Source organism: Dasypus novemcinctus, chromosome 29, assembly GCF_030445035.2.
Source record: "Dasypus novemcinctus isolate mDasNov1 chromosome 29, mDasNov1.1.hap2, whole genome shotgun sequence".
NCBI lineage: Eukaryota > Metazoa > Chordata > Mammalia > Cingulata > Dasypodidae > Dasypus > Dasypus novemcinctus.
Window position 1 is genome coordinate 33,206,517 of NC_080701.1, and position 20,935 is coordinate 33,227,451.

The 20,935-nt window shown below is 60.8% G+C and overlaps 1 protein-coding gene across 1 annotated transcript in view; it reads right to left on the reverse strand.

Moving 5' to 3' along the window:
* BIN3 (bridging integrator 3) overlaps window positions 1-20,935 on the reverse strand; it is a 52,985-nt gene that overhangs the window by 2,424 nt on the left and 29,626 nt on the right. The window contains exons 2-8 of the mRNA XM_004460251.5: window positions 19,991-20,039; window positions 12,544-12,584; window positions 12,234-12,295; window positions 6,860-6,996; window positions 6,288-6,328; window positions 811-952; window positions 468-602 (exon numbers count right to left, since the gene is read on the reverse strand). Of these exons, the coding sequence (XP_004460308.1) occupies window positions 468-602; window positions 811-952; window positions 6,288-6,328; window positions 6,860-6,996; window positions 12,234-12,295; window positions 12,544-12,584; window positions 19,991-20,039 (607 nt within the window). The remainder of the gene's footprint in view (window positions 1-467; window positions 603-810; window positions 953-6,287; window positions 6,329-6,859; window positions 6,997-12,233; window positions 12,296-12,543; window positions 12,585-19,990; window positions 20,040-20,935) is intronic.

The following is a 20,935-nucleotide window of genomic DNA, read 5'->3' on the forward strand; positions in this document are numbered from 1 at the left end:
CTCAGCCCCGGCACCCGGGCTCTCCCGCACTCCCGCCCTGCTGGCCCAGGGTGTGTGTCCACGCTTCCCGCTGGAGACAGCGAAGGCCGGGACCAGCTCACAAACACCCTGCGTTCTCCAGGGAGGCGGCTGGGAGGAGGGACTGAGCGCTTCCTTGGGCTCCTGCGACTGAGGGAGCGGCAAGGACGGACACTGTCCACAGGGGGGAGCCAAAGGCCCGGCCGTGCGCCACCTCTCGCTGTCCCCTGGCGGTGAGAAAGACGGCAGGGCCGAGGGCTGCGGCCGAGCGCGTGCCGTCAGCTGGGGTCCCAGCAGCAGGCGGCCTCTTGGCTCGGACACCCCAATCTTCCCTCCTTTCTGAAGGGTTAGAATCATCTTGCTCAAGGCGTGAGGGAGAACGGGGGCTAGAGAATGGCGACGTTGCCCTGGCGTGGGGCGGGGTGGGGGCTGCGGAAATGTGCCCTCACCTGGGCTCGGATCAGGGACTCGAAACTGGGCTGGAAGTAGTCGAGGCGGCTGCTGTAGAACCGCGGCATCTCCTCCAGGAGCTGCTTGTTTTTGGCTTCAAAGTCCTCCCGTACAGGCCGCAGCTCTTCCCGGGCCTGGAAAAGGAGACCTGGGTTATCAGAGCTCTTGTGGTTCATTCGGGGTCCCGGCCGGGGGTACGGCGTGCCTGGGAGGGAGGACGTGGGCAGTGGGTGGGCTTCAGGGCACATGGAGTCTTGGCCCTGCAGCTCCCAGAATGCTGGTCCCCAACTTGCCCCAGTAACCACAGGGCCCTTCCCTGCTGCCTGCCTCCTCCCTGCGCACCTGGTGGAGTTTGGCCAGCACTGGTCCCGTCTTCTCCTTCTCCTCATACTTCTCCACCTTGGCCTGCAATCTCCTGTAGTCCTGCAAGGCCTGTTCCCGCCGCTTCACCGCCATGTTGAGGCTTGGGAAGACGCTGCCAAACCTGCCGGACACAGGCTGATTGGGGAGAGCCCCAGCCCTGGAGGGGCAGGCCAGCAACTGCAAACACGCAGAATATGCACGGGGCATGTGCTAGACCCTGTTCTCGGTTTCGGGGATTCAGCTGTGAACACGATCAAGGAAGACCTTCGCTCGCCCCTGTGGTGCTTCTACTGAGAATGCTGCTTGGGAGAAGGTCAAGGGATAAGGCAGAGACTGCACCCAAGGCATGGTGGGGAGTGAACAGATGATGCCACTTACACCGCCCCCTGCCCCTACCCACCCGTGAGCGCCCGGCACGGCTGAGATGAGCTGGACTTGTAAGAGAGTACGGTCAAGTTGGAGGACATGGTGGAAGTCATCTAACATCTTCATTTTTAGAAATGAAAGAAATTGAGGCCACAGAGACTCAACGACTCGCTCCAGACCACAATCACTAACAGTCTGGTATCCTTCCCACACCGCACGATGCCGCCAGCAGGTAACAGAACTGAAATCGGGCAACTCCTGGCCACGGGCTCCTGCGACCGCTTGAGCATGGGAAAGCAGGAATCCTATGGTTCTACCATGCAAGGACCAAACTGTTAAACCAGATGTTACAGGAAAATGACCCACGGACCTCTTAAAAGGACTACCTCTTAAAAGGACGACGATGGGGGAAATTCTCTGAGAGGCGGGCCGTTCAGAGAGTGCAGCAGCTGCCCCAGCATTTTCGCTCCCACAGCACAACCAGGGTGATTAGCGTCATCGTGAACTAGGAGGTCCCGAGCTAGGCACGGGGTTGCTTCCTGTGGCCCCTGGTGGGAACGCTGCGTTTTCCTGGATTAGTTTGAGTGTCGGAGAAAACAAGGCAAACCTGCAAACAGGTTTTCTGGAACTGGAGAGCAGATGGGACAGCTTCCTTGAGTGTCAAGCCCCGAGGTGCCTCAACGGCTCTCGGGCTCGCTGAGGGGCGGAGCCCCGGGCTCAGGGGAAGGACGCATCTGGCCAGCAACCGGGAACCCCAACAGCCAGCCCGGGGGACCTGCCACAGGTCCGGCATTTCCAAGCAAGGGCTCGGTGACGCTTCACGGTTGAGAAGCACGGAGCTGCCGCCCAGGACTGGCAGAGTCAGGTCCTTCTCGGGTGTTTTGTGAGCAACTCAGGTAAGATGAGAGACGAGGGACAGGGACAAACTGCTGAGGGTGGGCCCTCCTCACGGGGCCCAGGACCTGCGGCTGACGCCGCCTTAGCCAGCATTCCTGTCCCAAAGGGCCTCCAGCGCTCCCGGCTCACCTTCCGGCGGTTCAGAGACCACATGAGCAATGATTCCCGAAGTCACCTCTCAGGAGAAGAGGACTACGGATTTGGATTTTCAAAAGCCTCCACAAATCACGAGCTCATGTGAGGGCTTCTACCAGAGAACAGAGAAAACAAACTTGCCCACAGCATTAAAAGCCTCACACTAAGCTCTGGACCCAGGGAGTGGATTTTGACGGAAGGCAGGCCTTATCCCTGCGAAAGGCTACCACAACTAATTCTAATTCAATAGATGTCCAATTTTTTTTTTAAGGAGGTACTGGGGATTGAACCCTGGACCTTGCACATGGGGGGCAGACACTCACGTACTGAGCTACACCAGCTCCCCGCAATGGGTGTTCTTAATGGGCTCACTACTTAACCGGAAATGCTAAAGAAAGGGGTAAAACCACCCACACTTTCCTGAAGCCTCGGCCCACGCCCCCTAACAGAGTCCAGCTCATCATCTGATGGACTGACTCGCCCGGGCCGCAGAGGGGGGCCTCCCCAGCAGGGCGCCAGCCGGGTGGGGCGCGCACATCCTAGGCCAGCGGCAGCCCCTGGAGGAGTCTGGGAGGCGCTGGCCTCCCTGCTCTCGCCGCAGGCAGTTGCTAGGGAAGCCTCTCCCTCCCTGGGAGGAGTACGACTGGCAGCTGAGCAGCCCTGGGGAGCAGAGAAGGGGGCGTGAGAGCCACCCAGCTGCCTGCCTCTCCACCCCAGGGGCATGGGGCTGCTGACTGGGGCTGCTGGCTGCCATCTCCATGCTGGGGAGAAGGAATCTGGCTGGGGTGGCCTCGGGCTGGAGCTCCGCTGCCCAGCTGGTGGGTGCCTGGGAGGTGCTGGGGAGGGCAGGAATGGCAACGGGCAGGAAGCAGCCGCAGGTGGAGCGCTTCTTTCCTTCCCTGGCTAGCACGTGGCTTCACGCTCAGATCCTCAGGAAAGGGGCGTCGCAGGGAATAGGAGAAGCTCTGAAAGGTCGGGTGCACTGCCCAGGGGCGAGGGGCGGCCCTCACGCTAGTCTGTCCAGCAGTCCTTCCACACAGGGCCCTCGTACCGCGCTCATCCTCGTGACCCCTTTCCTTGATTTGTCTGGGGGCCGGGGTCAGATACCCCACGGGCAGGTCCTGAGCCAGGGAGGGGTGAGGAGCCCAGGTCCAGGGGCCACAGAGGCCCACACAAGCCCGGGTGAGCGCGGCGCGGCAGGAGTGCCCGAGTCTAGTGATGCCGCCTCACGGCACAGGCCAGCTCCTCCGTCTTCTGGAACTGGGACCACCCGAGCTCGGGGGCAAGTGGCTGTGGTGCAACCGGGCAGGGCTGCCCTGCTGGAATTACTTCTTCCCTGTGATAGCTTCTCCTCCCTCGGCCGCACCAGGGCACCAGGGGCGGCTCAGCTGCCTTGGTGCACAGTGATGAACCACCGATAAATAACCACTTGACCGATTTGTGCCCTCGGCTTTGGTGAGGGGGCACAGCTGACCCCGAGGCCGCGGACAGAGGAGTGGTGAGAGCAGGACTGTGGCTCCCAGGTTCTGCCCCCTCCCCGTTTTCTACTCGTAAGCAACGAAGAGACTTGCCCAGCAGCAAGTGGCGGGCAGTAGAAGGAGCTGTGGCGGTGCGCAAGGCGCGCGCCTGCCCGCAGGAGAACGCACCCCCCGTGTTTGGAGGCTTTCCCCTCAGATCAGGGGTGTGGGTGCCAGCAGGGGAGAGGTTAGCAGGGGTGGAGACAAGCGTGGGCTGGTCCTCCAGGCAGGCCCCTCCGGGCCAGGCGCCTGCGACCTCACGGAGGAACTTGCTGACCTCAGGTCACAAGGAGAAGGCAGGTGCAGGGGCAAGCCTCGTCTGGCCTGCAGTGCGGACACGAGGCAGAGAGGCCAGGCCCTGCGCTCGGCAGCCCCGGGCTCCACCAGCAGCTAGCGAGGTGGAAGGGGCGGGCGCGGCCCAGCACGCGCTCCGCTTGGCTCCCGTGGCGCCCCCTGCCCGCTGCAGACCCCCGCCCCTCAGCCTGAGGCCACCGGGTGAGCCGGCCCGCGTCTGCCCACGCCAGTGGCCTGCGCCTCGTGCCCTCGCCTGGGGACACTGTCGCAGCCTCCCCGCTGAACCCCAGGCTCCAGAGGTGGGCAGGCCATTCGTCCTGGGCGCCTCTGAGGAGGGAGAGTGGGGCCAGGCCCACGGCAGACGCTCGCTGCGCGCTCCCCACGGGGGCTGCCTCTGCTTGCCCGTCCTAGCGTTCCACATCGGGCACCTCCCCGGGGACGCAGGGGTGAAGGGGGAAGCAGCCGGCCAGGAGGTGGGCAGGGAGCAGCCGGGCCTGCTGGGAAAGGCCTGCCTTCCTCCATCTGTGCCCACGCGCCCAGGAGCTTCCACCCACCAGGAAGGGGAAATTGAAAGCATCCCCATCCGACCATGTGCACGCTGGCCCAGGGGCGGGGGCTGAGAGGCCGGGCCCCCGGGGAGGGGGTGGCGGGGAGCCTGGGCGGCTGGGGGGCCATGTGGCGACGATCTTCCTGGGAGGACAGGAAAGCTGCAGTTTCCTGTTTCCGGGGCTGGGGTCCCCGGGAGCCTCTCCCCCGGCAAGGGGAAGTGAACAGGGAGGCCACAGGCAGGGCGGGGGTTCTGTGGTCGGGGCGGGGGCAGAAGCCACCCAGGGCCAGCCGGGCAGGTCTGAGGGCCCGGGCGGGGGTCAGCGGATCCGCCGCGGAGATGGCGCCCGCCCGCTGCCACTCGCCCACCTTCCTGGCAGGTGGTGGGCTGCCATGGTGTGTGGGGGGTGGGAGCAGCCGGGATTTCTCTCCCTCTGGCTCTAGCTCCAGAACCCAGGGATCAGATTTCAAGGCCGCCTCGCTGGTTGTGAGACGGGAGTCGGCCCCCCAGGGCCCGGTGCCCGGTGCCCGGTGCCCGGCCCAGCTCGGCAGCCGTGGGCGCCTGTGGCAGCCTCTGCCAGCCGAGCGGACCCCAGAGAGCAGTCTCCCACGGTGGGGAGGCTCTGCCGGCCCCCCGCTGCCCGCCGCCCCCATGAACCCCGTCCTGCAGACCAGGACAGAGCCCCAGCCACCAGCTTGTCCTGCCCTGTCCAGCGGCTGGGCCACTCGCCTCCCACTGGGCTCCTTGCCTGACCCCAGAGGACGAGGGTGGGGAGGGGTGCCCCTCTGGGAGGCTGGAGGGGCTCAGGGGAAAGAACGGGAGCAGAACGCGTCCCCTCCAGGTCCACGGCTTCCAGCCGTGCCCGGGGCTCCCGATACCCCATCAGAAAGAACGGCATGGGGCGGCGAGGGGGCTTTCTCTGAAGCCCACCCCTTGGACCTGAACGGGGAATGAGCAGCCCCACCACCCCCAAACACCAGGGGCTGAGGGATCAGAAACTGCCCTTCCTCTACCTCTGGGCCACTCCGGGCCTGATGAGGCAGCAGCGCCTTGCTGCCCCGGGCCCTGCGCAGGACAGCCGGGGACCACCGCGGAAGAGTAGGAGAGCACAGCTGCGGGGCCGGGGTGCAGCCTCGTGGGGTCACAGCTGGTTTGGGGGAGGCCAGGCGGGGAGGTGGAAGGGATTCGGCACTTCAAGGCCGGCCCCTGCCTGTCCCCCCCTCGAGCTTGCCTGTGGGGACGCAGGGAAGAGGCTGCTCTGATGGCCTGAGAGGAGACGGCGCGCGCTGCCACTCCCTTGCCGAGCGGCCACCCCCGTTTCAGCAGCGAGGGCTGCAGGCAGCTGCTCTCCCACCCCGGCGGGCGGCGGGAGATGAAAGGCCCTCGCTCGTCCCGCCAGTGCTGGCCCAGACCGCCGGGGGCTCAGCTCAGCCAGCGCCTGCCGCGCGACCAGGGACAAGCGGGAAAGTGGGCAGCGACCCCTGGAGCAGGGGGGGGAGGCGCGGAGGACAGGAGCCGCGGGGGGTGGGAGGGTGGGGGAGCGTCTCGACCCTCAGGCCACAGACGGCCCAGCTGGCATCCCCATCCGAGTATTTGTCCCCCTGTAACCAGCTGCTCTACCTCTCCTCCAAATTCCTGGGCCTCCCACCTTCCTAAAGCTTAGCTCAGAGGCCCCTGATCCCCGGAGGACCTTTACTCACTTTTTTAAGGGTTCAATGACCGTCTTTTGGATCTGGTTTACCTGTCAAAAGAAAAACCCGAGGCTGTCAGGACCGGGCTGGGGACGGAGTCAGGTTCTTCCTAAAAGGGGAGGCTCCGAGCTCCTCGAAAGGCAGGGCAGAGCTTGCAGGGGCCCCGCGAGCCCCAGCCGACGGGAGAACAGAGAAGGGCAGGCACGGGGGGTGCATCACCAAACCCACAGCGGGCAACGCGGAGACGACACCCCGCGAGCCTGGGGGCCCCGCGCGGCACCGTCCCCAGCCCTGCGCGGTGCTCGGCGGCCCTGCTCAGTGAGGAGGGCGGGGGCAGGGCAGCCCCTGCAAGCCTTTAGGCCCACCGCAGGGGCCGAGGGTCACCAGAGCCACCCAGAGCACCCCCCAATGGCCTCCCCGCAAAGCAGCGGCGTCCGGGAGCTGCAGGAAGCAGGCGGCGGTGCCGAGGCGGGGGCCAGGGAGGACCCCAGCCCGGGCCTGCACCTGGAGGTCTCGTGGCCAGGGCGGCCCAGACAGAAGCCGGGGGCAGGGGCGGCAGTCGGCGCTCTGGCCCCAGGCACCTTTTCCTGGTTGAAGGCGTCCATCCGCTTCATGGCCGTGTCCAGGGCCGTCACCATGTCCAGAAACTCCTGATCCTGCTCGCAGAGGGGGTTGGAGAGCAAGTCCAAGGATATCTTCACAGCAGACTTCGACATGGCTGCAAGAAGGGAGAGCTCAGCGGCGCCACGGGGGGACAGGCTTCGAGGCCGCCTGGCGGAGGCCTGCCCCCCACACCCCCCACGGCCCAGCCCTCAGGCTGCCACGAGGCGCCGTGGTGACGCCACAGGACGCGGGGCCTCCCTGCGCGACACCCCCAGAGCGCCCACCGCCGGCCGGCTCCTCCAGCAGCTTGACCTGCGGCAGCGACTTAGTTTTCCAAACGCTAGAGGTTAGAACAGAAACCATGTGGGGACCCGTAAGAAACACAGCCTCTACGGCCCCACAGATTCTAATTCCATGACTGACGTCCGGGAAAATATATGAAACAAAACAGAACACGCTCTCCGGGACTCGAAGCCGGGCCTGGGACTCCCTCGCCGACCAGAGCAGCACGAGCCCCTCTAGTTTACTAAGAGGTTGACCAGACTCTGCGGTAAGGGGCTAAAATAAAACAGTATTTTAGGCTTTACAGGCTCGACGGCTTCTGTTGACTCCTCAGGTCTGCCCTGTGGTGTGAGAGCAGCCACAGACGTTGCGTAAAGAACGAGGGGCGCTGTGTCCAGGGAAGCTTCAGACAGGAACAGGCCCGATGGGGCCCGCGGCCGGAGCCAGCCAAGCCCCCCCGTTAGGGCTTGGACTTGCCCTGGAACACGTGGGGAAGACACGCTTGGTCCCATTTTATGGATGAGGCACGCGAGGCTCCGAGGGGTTGGCAGGCCCCCCGGGGTGATCAGCCGCAGGCACCCTGCCTCCCCGCTCCCCGCGCCCCTCGGCATCTGGTCGGCAAAGCGAGTGGGCAGGACCAAGCCCCTCTGATGGGACGGCATCTTCCAGGCTTTTTTTTTTTAAAGGAGGTACCAGGGATTGAACCCAGGGCCTCGCACATGGGAAGCAGGTGCTCAACCCCCGAGCGACACCCGGTCCCCACCTTCCAGTCTTAAAGGTACGCTTCGATCAGGTTTCCCCCTGGGTGGAGACTGACGCCTCTGCGTGACTCGTTCGTGTGTCCCTGTGTCCTGTTGGACAGCTGAGGAACTCACGTCACACGCCGAGCCAGAGCAGCCGGGGGTGCGTGGTCCCACACGAGGTGCCAGGTCTCTGTTATTTGCAAACAAAACTCTCCAGGGGCAGGAAAAGAGGCTGGAGAAGGGCGCGCGTGTTCATTATGGTCCGTGCCTGCTTCGGTGTGGGTCTGGGTGGTTCTCAGAGGAAAACACTCTTCTTGAGTGTATCCCTTACTACTGTATTTCAGACACAGTCCATGCTAAGACACACTATTTTACATAAACCACATTGAAAGAAAGGAAAATGCTGCCAGTGGCACCGGGATACACTATCAAATGTTGCAGTGCCTTCATCTCAGAGATGCTTAGGTGTGGGAAGAGTCTTAGACTCGATGGACTGGGTCGGCCGCACAGTTAGGCGCAGATGTGACCTCTCCTTGCTGTTCCGTGCGAGTGGCAAGCCACCGTAACCGTCACCCACGTGAGGCAGAGCTGCTCCGCGACGTCACGCTGGGGGAATCGGAAGCCCGGGGTGTCCTGCCCCCCCAGCCCCTCAGCACCTCGGCAGAGGAGCCCCGACTGGACGGCCCCCCACCCAGAGCGCCAAACTGGGGTTTCTCTTGTTTGGGAGAGAGACACAATTAGAGGCTCCTCACCCACCACAAAGGGCAAAATGTGGGAGAAGATTGGAAACGTAAACTGGCCAGAAATGTTGAAGCTATAGAGGGGCAAAAATCCTCCTTACACAAATCCGTGAAATGATTTTGTAGGTTTGGGAACAAACATGTATAGCTTGACTCAATAATGAGATGATCACATACAGCTTAAAGATAACAAAAATGTGGAAAAATCTAGAAACATTTCTGAAACCTTTCTTCCTTTCTTTTTTTCCTATTTGAGGGGCAAAACGCAAGAGCTCCGAGGGTGCTGGACTTGCTCCCACCTTCAGCCTTCATCTCTTTCTGTGCCTGAACCACGAGGTCAGTGAACGGGGTCTGCTCAGGTGAGTGGCCGCAGGCGGCGCGGGGTCTGGACTCGCCACCCTGGTGGGAGCACGTCCTGGAGGCCAGTGGCTGCTGCTGACCCCGTGGGGACGCCACAGCCCCCGGCCCTCTGCCCACTGCCCTGCCCGGCTCACACCCCTAGTTCTGACTCAGTGGGAGCCAGGGAAGGGGCAGGACCAGCCCAGAACTGCCCAGCAGGCCGGAGGTCCTGGAAGAACCCTCCAGAAAGTTAGGGACTTGGACTGCACTGAGGGCCCTGGAGTCCTGACACGGCTTCTGGAATGAAAGGCTCAACCACGACCTGTTAGGATTGCTCGTTCCAAGGCAACCTTGTTTTGGAGCAACAGCTTGGGATTTTAGATCTTGTGCAGGGAGCCTGGGAGATTCCAAGACCAGGAAAGGTCTAATTAGATTCCCAACTGTCTGCATCAGTGGTCAACCTTCAAGGAGGGCCCCAACCAGAGGCCAGGAACTTGTTAGAAATGCAGATCTTCAGGCCTTGCCGAGACAGAAACTCTGGGGACGAGGCCCGGCGCTCTGAGAAGCCCTCCGGTGGCTCCGAGGCCACGAAGCCTGGAATCGGCGACAGGGCCATCAGGTTCCGCCTTGCGCCTGGACGGCAAACCGCTGTCTGAGAAGAGCTCTCTCTGCCCGGACTCTGGTCCTGAGTTCTCGGAGGCCAGCAAGCCTCGGCTCCTGGGGTCCCCTGTAAGCCTGATTTCTCTGCTGGAAAACTAAGCTTTCCACGGCACCTCACTCTACTTCACGATTCCCTGAAGTCCTACACGATTCCAAAGAGACTCGCTATGAAAACAAGAAAACTTTATTTCGCTAATGCTCTGAGACTGCAGTTATGTGGAAAAGTAGGAAGGAAAAGAAAGACTAGGTGACAGCAACCCTCTTATGGAGAGGCAGTGGGGAAGGAGAGAGAAAAATGCAACCCAAGCAACCCAGAACTGAAATAACTGCAAAACAAGCAGTACCAGATGAACTCAAAAATAAAACCCTTGGCTTGCTATGCAAATAGTTTGGAGAAGCCGGGGGCCCGGAGGGAGGCGCAGGTCATGTCCAGACCAGCCCAGATCCTCTGGCTCACCCTCGGTGCTAGAACCCGCAGCAGGAACTAAAGGAGTCAGGCCTCAGCCAGGCGGCAGGGGCTGCGGCCGCTGCGGGGAAGGGAGGTTTCCTTTGTTATCAGCTTGTCAGTGTCCTCTGCAGGAGAGGTGCGTGTTTATTTACGTGACGGGCTGAGCCTGGCCACCTGGACTCGCATGGGGACAAATCCACAGCCCTCGCCTCTCAGGGACCTCAAGGGCTGTCTTTTCGATGGTGGCATCGATAAGGATCAGGATGGCCCCCAAGCCCCACCCCGAGGTGCCCACAGCCTGTACCTCCGTGGACGGCATCTGGAGGCAGAGACGCTGCCCCTGCTTTGCCTCGGTCCGAGAGGCGGCCAGGCCAGGGCTGAGCGGGGCAGGCTGCAGGAGGGAGCGCCCTTCGCGCGGCCTTCCAGCCAAGCGGGGGAAGACGCCTGCTCTCACACCGGGGACCCCACTTGGGAAAGGGCTGAGCTCAAGCCTGTTTCCTCGTCTCTAAGAGGCTGCTTTCACTTTGCCGGCCAACCCCAAGTCCAGAAGCGATCAGGCAGGTGCTGTTTCTTTGCAAACTGCTAAGACGGCACTATGTGAGGGGGCTGGCCAGGTGAACCTAACACGGGGTCTCAGCTCTACTCCTGCTTCTCTTGAGCCCTGGGGTCAGCGTGGCAGCCTCTGGGCGCAAGGCCTGCTTCTGCCCCAGGCCCTTTGCACTGGCCGTCCTCGGCCTGTCTTCCCTGACACGAACCCTCAAGGCTCTGTGCAAATGACACCTCCTCAGGGAGGCCTCCCCTGACCACCCCACCTAGTGCATCTCCTTATGTTTCTTCAGAGCGCTCCACTGTGACATGACACTTAACACATGTTCCTTAACTAACTGGATGTCTTCCCTCCTAGAAGGCCAGGTCCTGTTTTGTTGGTTTTGTTTTTTGTTTGTTGTAGGAGGTGCCAGGGATTGAACCTGAGACCTTGTACACGGGAAGCAGGAGCTCCGACGCTGAGCTCCAACCGCTCCCAGCTCCTCTTGTTTCATGGTTGACTCACTAGGGCTGCGCTGTGTGCCCGGCCCAGGGAGGTTCCCAGGCAGTACCTGCTGCCTGCAAGCAGGGGGGCAGCCGGGCAACCTGGGCCCCTAAAGACGCCTGCTGTGAAGAGAAGCGCTCACAGGCACCCGCCCGCGGTGGCGCAAGGAAGGAGCCACGGAGGTGCAGGGTCACCCGCAGGGAGCACTGGTGACGATGAGGGCGGCCCACGCGCGCTGAGCGCTCTCGACTGCTGGCCCTGTCCTACGAGGCCTACACCAAACAGCCGGCTTCATCCTCAGGCCACCCTGGGCGGGGCCTAGCAGGGGCCTGCTAAGGGACCGGGATTCAGCGCGGAGTCCAGGGTGGCGGTGGTGCTACCGGCTCGCCTGTGGCCAAGTGCTTGGTGCTCTGGGGGGGGGAGCCGGGGGCATCTGCTCAAGCGAAGGCCCCGAAGAGCAGCTCCCCACCCCCCGCAGCTGCTCCCCGCCGCTCCCCGGCCACTGCCCTCATCTCTCAGCGCCTCCTTTGCCTCCAGGCCCCTGGACCGAGAGCCTCCTTGTTCTTCAGCCCAGGAGCATCCCCGCACTGCTGGCCGCTCCTGGCACCTGTTGGCCTCCACCTGCCCCAGGACCCAACTCCAGCCCTTTCAGGGCCCTGAGGACCGGCGGAGCCCTCCCGAGGTTGCACTTCTGACCCTGCTCTTTAACCCCACCTCCTGCAAAATGCACAAAAGCCGCAGCTCCTGACCTCACTGGGAGGACACCTCCAGCCCGGCGCGGGGAAGGCTGTACCCTTTCTCTCTGGAGAGCCCAAGCCGCCGCCCCGCTGCCGAGGCGGTGGAGCCAGGGCCGCCCGCGCTGCTCCCTGCTGCTCGGGCACTCCTCACTGGCCCCAGGAGAGCCTCGCGTGCAGCACCCAACAGGAGGCTAGCAGGAGCTCTGTGCAGGGCGGGGAGCGGGGACCTGAGGCTGGCGAGCGACCTGAAGCCACTTCTCAGGGACATGTGCCGGCCTGCTACGAAGGAAGCGCCATTACCTCGTCAGCCCCTGGAGTGGCCAAGGGGGACCCGAGCAGCCTGCGGCTGCCCTGACGCAGGCAGGGCACCTACCGAGGTCAGCGTCCGTGCTCTTCTTCATGTCTTTCTGCAGCCGCTTGGTCTGGTCCTCCAGCCTGCAAGGCAGGGCACGGGCTGGGTCCTGGCACCCCCGTGGCTCTGGCCCCTGGCTTCCCATCTACCCGGGCTAAGTCCAACCCACTCCTGAGGGACGCCCAGCAGGGGGAAGGGCCCTTTCCCTGCTGACGGAAATGCCACTGCAACATCTGCATGGGCTGAGTCCCCCAAAAGGCTAAGTGCCCACGGCTACACTGCTGCCGCCCTTCTCCGCCTCCCCCCTCAGCCTTCCGGGGTCGACACTCACTGCTGGAGCTTTCCATACTCCCTCTCGAAGTCTCTTTCCACCTGTAACGAAAGAGAGGACTCACTCGCCGGAGAAACCGTGGGCAAAACGCCGCCCAGTGCACCCGCACTGTCCCGCGCCCGCAGGAAGCAGCGCCGTCCAGGTCACACAAGCCCCACAGCCCAGGAACGACCCTGGCCCTGCGTCCCCCGTTAATGAAGGGTTTGATTTGGGGGAAAGGCTCACCTCCAGCCGGGCCATCCAGGCAAGTCCCAGCGACCGCGGCTCTGCGCGCACCCAGGGAGCGAGGCCCAGGGGGCTGTGGCGAGGTGCAGGCCGTGCCTGGAGCCCGCCCAGCAGGCAGTGGGTGCAGGGTGTCGGGGGCCGCGGCCGGTTGCTGACTTGGAGAGGGAGGCCTGCGCGGCCACGTCCCCGCCAGGCCTGGGCACGGCTCCTGCCTCCTGCTGGGCTCAGGGCGGGCGAGGAGGACGCCTCCAGCGCCAGCTCTCATCTGGCCCTCCCAGCTCAGGCAGGGCTCGTGTGCGCTCTTTCTTCCAGTTGTGGTTTATTTAATTAATTATTTCTTTATTTTTAAAGATTTATTTTTTTGAATTTATTTCTCTCCCCTTCCCCCAAGTTGTCTGTTCTCTGTGTCTATTTGCTGCATGTTCTTCTTTGTCTGCTTCTGTTGTCGTCAGCGGCACGGGAAGTGTGGGCGGCGCCATTCCTGGGCAGGCTGCACTTTCTTTGGCGCTGGGAGGCTCTCCTTACGGGGCGCTCCCCTTCATCGTGCGGCTCCCCTACGCGGGGGACACGGCTGCGTGGCGCGGCACTCCTTGCGCGCATCAGCACTGCACATGGCCAGCTCCACACGGGTCAAGGAGGCCCGGGGTTTGAACCACGGACCTCCCATATGGTAGACGGACGCCCTAACCACTGGGCCAAGTCTGCCGCCCTGTAGTTTAATTTCTGTTTTTCAGCAGCCAAAAAAGCATACCAAAAACATTGTCACCTTGACTTTTCATACACGTTTCACAATCTTTTTGACTTGATCTCTCTTCTAATTGGAATACCCCCTTCGATAGTTTGAATATTTTCAGCTGGCAGTTTTTTGTAACAAAACACATACAGAAAAACAAAGATAAACGAATATGCCAAGCCTCAGGCTTTCAATGCTTGGAAGGTACCCTGTGTAATTTAGGTGAGGCTCTTTGAATTCTTCACTAGTTACCCAATTTCCCCAGCGGCAGCAGTGTTTAAACCACGCGAATGGGAGCCCTGAACCCGTTCTGCCACCTCAACGTCAGGTGAAGTGAAGAAAGCCGCTCGTGCTTCCGCCGGAATTTCCCGACCTGTAAACTGGGGCCTCAACAAGCGCCTCTCGCGGGCGTGGGCTGTGGAGGGAACGGCTGCTAAGGAAGGGGCTGAGCTAGCGGCCCCCGCAGCGCCGGCTCCCCGCCCAGGGCCGTGGGCTCAGGCAGGCCCCCGACCGGGGCTGACCCGACCCGGGCTGAGGTCCTGAGACCGGCGGCCCCGAGCCTTCGCCGAGCGCCTGCCGCACGCTGCGCGCACACTGGTTTCCTCTCAGCTGCTCTGTGAGGCAGGCACGACTGTTCTCCTCACGTTACTGAGAAGGTCACTGACACTCAGGTGGAGGGACCTGCCGGAGATCACTCAACCCTGCGTCGTGCAGCTGGGAAGGGAACGCGGGCAGCGGCTCCAGCGTGGGCTCTCAGCTGCTAGTCTACCGAAAGGAAAAAGGAGTTTGCTGTCGAATTAAAGCCACGGGCCTGAGGCAGTCGCCTCCCTGGCTGCGACCAGAGGTTCCTGCCGCGAGAGTCCTACATCCCGACTCGCTCCGTATACAGGCTGGAGGTGCAGAGAAGGCCCACTCGCAGTCTTCAGTCCGCTCTTCTCCGCCACTGCTGCCCTTCCTTCACCACGTACCCGGCTGGAGGTCCTTCTAAAACCCCCTCACCCTCAGCACGCCACGTTCACACTTAGGAAAACTGCACGCAGTCCAGGCTGGCAGAACATTCCTTGGGCCAACACTGTCACGTTTGAAACGAGGAGACTGGAGCTCAGAGAGGGGCCCTGAGGTGGCGTGGCCGGCTGCGGGCAGGGCCAGGTGAGAAGCCAGAGTCCTGGTTCAGGCCTTGTTTAAACCACACTCGTTCACCCCACATTTACCGAGCACCTCGAAGAGCAAAGCCTTTGCCAGATGCTGGGGAGACGCTGGTCCCCGGGTGGGGGGAGAGAAACAACAAATCCCCCTCTCATGGTGAGCCGTGAGGAGCCCAGTGGGGGCACGGGCGGGCAGAGTGGGAGAGCTGCCCGGGAATCCACCTCCGTCTGCCTGTCAGGGTGTGACGACAGGATCCCCTGTCTGGATGCACTATCTCTTGCCTTTCTCGCTTAAGCTGGAAATTTTAGAAGCAGGAAGACACGGTCTTTTCCTTACTTTAGGATCCCAGCAGCTAGAACCATACCCCAAATTGGGCAGGGCACCTCAGCCTCTACCCTGCAGCCTGTTTTCCTCTTTTCAATAGCCCTCCTCTTTCTCCACCCAGGAACTCAACCTTTGCATCGTCACCTTTCTAACCGATCCTTCACAATCTGCCCTAGAGGAGAAAAATTCACAATTCTTTCCCACTGAGGTTGTCAATGGCTGATCAAAGCTTAAAGTGTCCCCACCCCGGGGGATCTGTAGTTCAACGGGGCTCAGAGTCTCAAGCGAAAGGAATAAAAATCTGATGGTGCAACTGCAGGTGAGAGACTTGTTTTGGAGCGCAGGAGCCGTGCCTCTGCCCTTGAAAGGCTGCCATTTATGAGTTGGTCTAATCGTTGCTCAAACAGTCCACGGAGGAATGTGGTTTGCAGGAACAAGCAGAGACAGGGGAGGGGTTAACCCTGATACCAGCTACGGGGCCTTCAAAGATTTTACCCAGCCTTTTTGAGCCTCAGTTTCTTTTCTGACAAACGTTAATTTCCCTTCTTCCTTTCCCCCGGGTGGCTGGGTGACGACAGGGCCAGGGCACTCTCGGGTACACACCGGTCCCACAACACCTGCAGCAGAGGAGAAGCAGGTCAAAGCACGCTGCCAGGGGACAGCTAGGGCGGACCCTCCTTTTGGCTCGGCTGGGACCCCCGGGCCTGGGTGCCCTGCCTGTGCCTGTCTTCAAGGGACAATCTCCTTAAGGGGATGTGAGAGCGGAGCAGCGTCTTTAAATATCAAAAGCATTTATTTCCCCAAAAAGAGGACATGCAGGATTTCTTGGCCGGAATCGAGCTCTCCTGAGACGGAGAACGCAGAGAAGGTTCTCTGGGAGGGAAGGCAGGCGCACTTGCCGCACGGCCAGCGCTCCACCTTTGGCCCCCTCTCCTCTTCTGCAACCCCAAGGGTGCTGCCGGGGCTGTGGGATGTCAGGGAACACCTGGCCTCCCCGGCTGGGGGCTGCTGGGACTCGCGCAGAGAAGAACCTCAGGTTTCCAACCCGGACGGCCGCTCCAGCTGAGGAGAAACCCCAGGTCTCCCGCTGGAGGCTGAGAGCGCGTCGGGAGGGAGCTCGGCCCTTCTGCTCTCCACGCTCAAGGCCACCCGACAGTCTAGGGACCGGAAACCTCCGCCCCCTCTGCTTCCAGAAGCCAGGTGCAGGCCTGTGAGCTCTCCCCTCCACGGCAAAGACCCAAGGGGGCCACTGCCAGAATTCCAGGCGGTCACACACGGCTGGGGGACTGAAGGGCACATTGTAATCTCATTCCAGGCTATATCCCTTTAGAGGGAAAGCGGCGAAGAGGAAAGGGCTGAACAACTCTGAACGCTTGGTTCCTCTGCCAAAAGGCAACTGGACCGTGGTCAACCACGCAAGTGTAAACACATGTGCGCAGCCCGCCGGGGGACCAGGATGGGCGGGTGGGGCTGGCGAGGTGAGCGCAGAGAGGCCAGGCCCGGGCACGGCCCCTGGCTGCGCCCGCAGTTCTCAGGGCGCTGGGCAGGAGGGAGGGGCTCGCTGCGCTCTGCTCTCACCCCCGTGCCCGGGCCCGCCCTGGCACCCGGTGGGAGCTCGGCATGTGCTGTGGGAATGGATGGGTGACTTCCCGCCCCAACTCCCACTCTCGGAGCCTGGCAGGGGGGTCACGGTGCTAGCGCGGGGTCAGAGCTGACCAGGGGGGGCTCTGGCATTCTGAGAAGCTCCTCGTCAAGGGATGCGCTGGGTGGAAGTGGCTTTCCCTTTGGTGTGTCACAATGGGATTAAGGGGTGAAGCTAAGGGTCCCCCACTTTGCCTGGGAAAAGCTTTCTCAAGTTGGGAGCTTCACCTTGGAGGATTCTCTTTTGCCTTGACTTCAGAGAGCTCCTCCCTCACTATAAAGCTAAGCGTGTGCTTTCCTTTGTGTTCAAGACCCAAAGTCACCCTGGCTTCAGAGGGACGCAGAGAGGAGCTTCAGACCAAGAGCTCTTCCACCCTCTGTAGAAGGTGACGGAAGCTCAGCTGATTTTCTCCCCACCGAGGTGCTCCCGCTGCTTTAGGGGCCTTGAAGGAGTGGGAGGGGACGAAGAGGAGGGCTAGAATTTGGCGGGGGATGGGGTGGGGGAGCTTTGGATCTTACATTTCAGCTCCAATGGTCAGCTCTGGCAGAGGACATGCCGTTCTGGCAAATGCCCTGCCCGTAACGGGGTTTGCGTGAGTAACCTGGGCCCAGGAAAACAGGAGGGCAGAGACAATGCTTTCTTTGTGTCTGACAGTCGGGTGACTTGAGCCAAAGCCTCCCGAAACTCCCTGGAGAGAGTGTGAGCACTTCTCCCCGTGACAGGGGCTCCGCGGCTTCCAGGAATGCAGGTGGCCCCATCTGCTCCCCTCCCTGAAGGTGCCTGGGCAGGAACAACCGAGGGCGTCACCCCTGCTCTGGGGGCAGCTGCCAGGGAGGCCACTGCGCAGCCCAGGCCTGTCGGGGGACCGGGAGGAGGTGACGGGGCAGAGAATGAGGCTACTCGAGGGGCAGGGTCCTGCTACATACACAGCAGCGCCTCTGACCGGGCTCAGGGGTAGAAACCAAGGAAGCAACTCTTCCAAGTTGTAAGTCGGCTGTGAGTCCTCGTGAGAGCCGCAAGGCCCAGCCTGTGATTGCACCGCACGGGGGAGGCGAGCTGCTTGGGAGAGGCTGAGTCCTTTACCAAGAGAGTCAGATCAACTCGCTTCCTGTCAGGGAGCTCCATTTTCACTGCGGGCTTCTTATGTACACTGTCAGGCACTTTGTGGAAGTACTTACCGCACGTGTGACTTGGGACACGTCACTGAGACAGGTACTGCTATCACTCTTTTACAAAGGAGGGGAACCAAGACTCAAGAGGTGAAAAGAGCTCGCCCAAGGTCACGGACAGCACTATGCAGAGCCGAGACTGGAATCTGGGCTGGGAGCCGCCCCAGCTGGCTTCTTAAACCACAGCACAATACCCGCGCTGTCTGGGGGAGAAGACTAAAACTCCACTCCAGGTGAGACAGATCCAAGGAAGTGCCGAGAGGAGCCAGCGGCAAGTGAAGGGCCACACATGAGAGCCAGGAGCCGAGGGCTTCCCCAGATGTGCGCGCCTGCCCTTCTCCTGGGGAGCCAGTGTCCCTTCTCAGCTTCAAGCACCCAGGGAGCCTTCCTCCAACAAGCCAAGTTGGCAAAGAAGCTGGAAAATGCATTCTAGCCAGTTCCTTTCTGTAGAGTACAAAGACCATTTCCATAAAGGCTGGGGTGTTTAGAGCTTTTTTTTAAGTGAGTGCTGGGAATAAAAGACCCTTCTGGAAACCACTTCCCTTTCAGATCTGCCCTGGATTAAGCTCTGGAGATTCAAAGCCACACCTTCCCACTTCCTGTGGCCGGCTAGAGCCCAGCATTTGCACGCCCAGATTCTTTCGAGCTTTCGCTGAGAGCCTGCACAGATGGTCAGCCTCGGCATGGGAGGTACACCCTGAGTCTGTCCCCCGCCCGCCTTTGCATGGAGAGGGGCTCTTTGAACTCTGGCCCATTTCCTTCTAAGGGACCTAACTTTGGATTTCCCAAAGATAGAACCTTTGGTCAGATGTGTGCTGGACTTCCCGCCAAAACTTTCTTGTCATTCTGAGGCCTAAGCCAGGGAGGGGGAAGTTATTAAGATGAGAGCCGTCAGGGGCCAGGACGACCAGAGGCTAGGGCCTCCACGAGCTGCTCTGTGGTCACGGCTCCCCAGGTTCAAACCTAGAGATGCAAGGAGTTCTGTGAGGCGGTGTAAGGAGCGTGTCTCGGGAAGCGGGCTTGGCCCAGTGGTTAGGGCGTCTGCCTACCACATGGGAGGTCCAAGGTTCAAACCCCGGGCCTCCTTGACCCGTGTGGAGCTGGCCCATGCGCAGTGCTGATGTGTGCAAGGTGTGCCCTGCACGCAGGGGTGTCCCCGTGTAGGGGAGCCCCACACGCAAGGAGTGCACCCATAAGGAGAGCGCCCAGCATGAAAGAAAGTACAGCCTGCCCAGGAATGGTGCTGCACACACGGAGAGCTGACACAGCAAGATGACGCAACAATAAGAAACAGAGATTCCTGGTGCCTCTGATGAGGAAAGAGGCCGTCACAGAGGAACACACAGCGAATGGACACAGAGAGCAGACAACTGGGGGCGGGGGGAATTAAAAAATAAAATAAATCTAAGAAGCGTGTCTTTACTAGAACTCCAGAACCTTGGGAAGTTCTGCTGGCTTGAGGCTGCAGGAAGAGGAAAGAACAGAGGCGCAGACCTGAGAGCTAATCCCAGCTCTGCTGGCACCCCGCTTTCATAGCCGTAGACGAGTCATGGCAACCTCATGGGCCTGGGTGTGCTCGTTAGGAAAAGACAGGAGGGCGGACGGGATGACCTCCGAGGGCTCCAGATCTAATTTCCTAAGAACCAATGATTCTCTGCCTCTCCCGTTCTGGAAATCAAGTAGGAGTAGAAGTGTGCCCTTCAAGGGGGTGAGGTACAATTCGGTCACCCTCTCCTGCTGCGTGCCTATGGATCACGGCCAAGTCTGTGCTTAGCGTGGCCAGAAAGGGACCTGGGACACCTAGAGCTGCTTCCTGGTCTTTTACCAGCCGAGGTGGCCAGAGACAAGGGCCAGTGACATGTCCTTGGCTGGGGCCGGTTTCTGAGGCCCTCCCAGGAAAGTGACGAGCGCCACACCAACGCCGAGGGAAGGCCTGCTCAGCAGCCGCGTCTTCTCCACACTTTCACAACCCACCGTTCTCCCATCTGTCCGGGGAAGGGGCGAGCCCAGGCTGCTCTCAAGGAGGAAAGAGCCCGGTCAGGAGGCTGCACAGCCCAGGCTGCGTGAGGTTCCGGGTCGATGTCACTGGGACAAACGGCCAGCTTTGCTGCCCTCCCAGCCCTAACATGTGCCAAGTCACCCTCTGGCTCTATACGAAGGTCATGAGAGAGAGACTCAATTTCAGAATGAAAGAACTGGGTTACTCACTGTTTTAGGGACAATCTGTTTCTTGGGCTGCCCAATCTTGAAAGGAATCCTGTAAGAGAAAGAGGCAAGGAGAGAGAGTATGAGAAATGAGGAAGTACGTGGCTCAAGAGAACTGATGTGATAGAGGACCTGCCCCCCCAAGAGGGGGGTGGTAAAGAATGGCCTTGGCCCCCTACTTGGAACTTGCACTAAGCGCCCTGGGGGCCAGGGGCCAGGAGCAGCCCATCAGCACTGTCAGCCCCTGTGCCTGGGCACTTGCCTTCTGCCACAGAGTATCTTTCCTGATGATGGTTTGTCATTAAATACATTAAAAATTTTATTTCTTCCTTTCCCTCCTCTCCCCCCTGCCCTATTTTTTGCTGCCTGTGTCCGTTTGCTGTGTGATCTTCTGTATCTATTTCTCTTTTGTCTTCTCATCTTTCTCCTCTAAGATTCACCGGGATTTGCTCCTAGGGACCTCTGAGGTGGAGAGAGGTTCCCTGTCACTTGCGCCACCTCCGTTCCTGGTCTCTGCTGTGCTTCACCTTGACTCTCCCCTTCGTGTCTCTTTTGTTGCGTCATCATCTTGCTGCGTGACTCACTTGTGCAGGCACTGGCTCGTGACGTGGGCACTCGTGTGGGCACTTGGCTTACCGCATGGGCACGCTTTTTATCAGGAGGCCCCAGGGATCAAACCCAGGTCCTCCCATGTGGTAGGTGGAAGTCCAATCACTTGAGCCATATCTGCTTCCCCATTAAATGCATTTAAATGGTAATGTAGAAAAGGGGAGATAACGGAAGAACAGTAATCAGTGTAAACCTTTTTATGTCTTGAGGAGCTACATCAGAAATTACAGGCTCACTTTATTAGTAAGAAACACCATAAAGTCACTTATCATATAGAGCAGGTGCCTTGCCATTTCCCTAGAGAGAGAAAAGCCGTGGCTCGGAAGAGCTTCTGGGGGG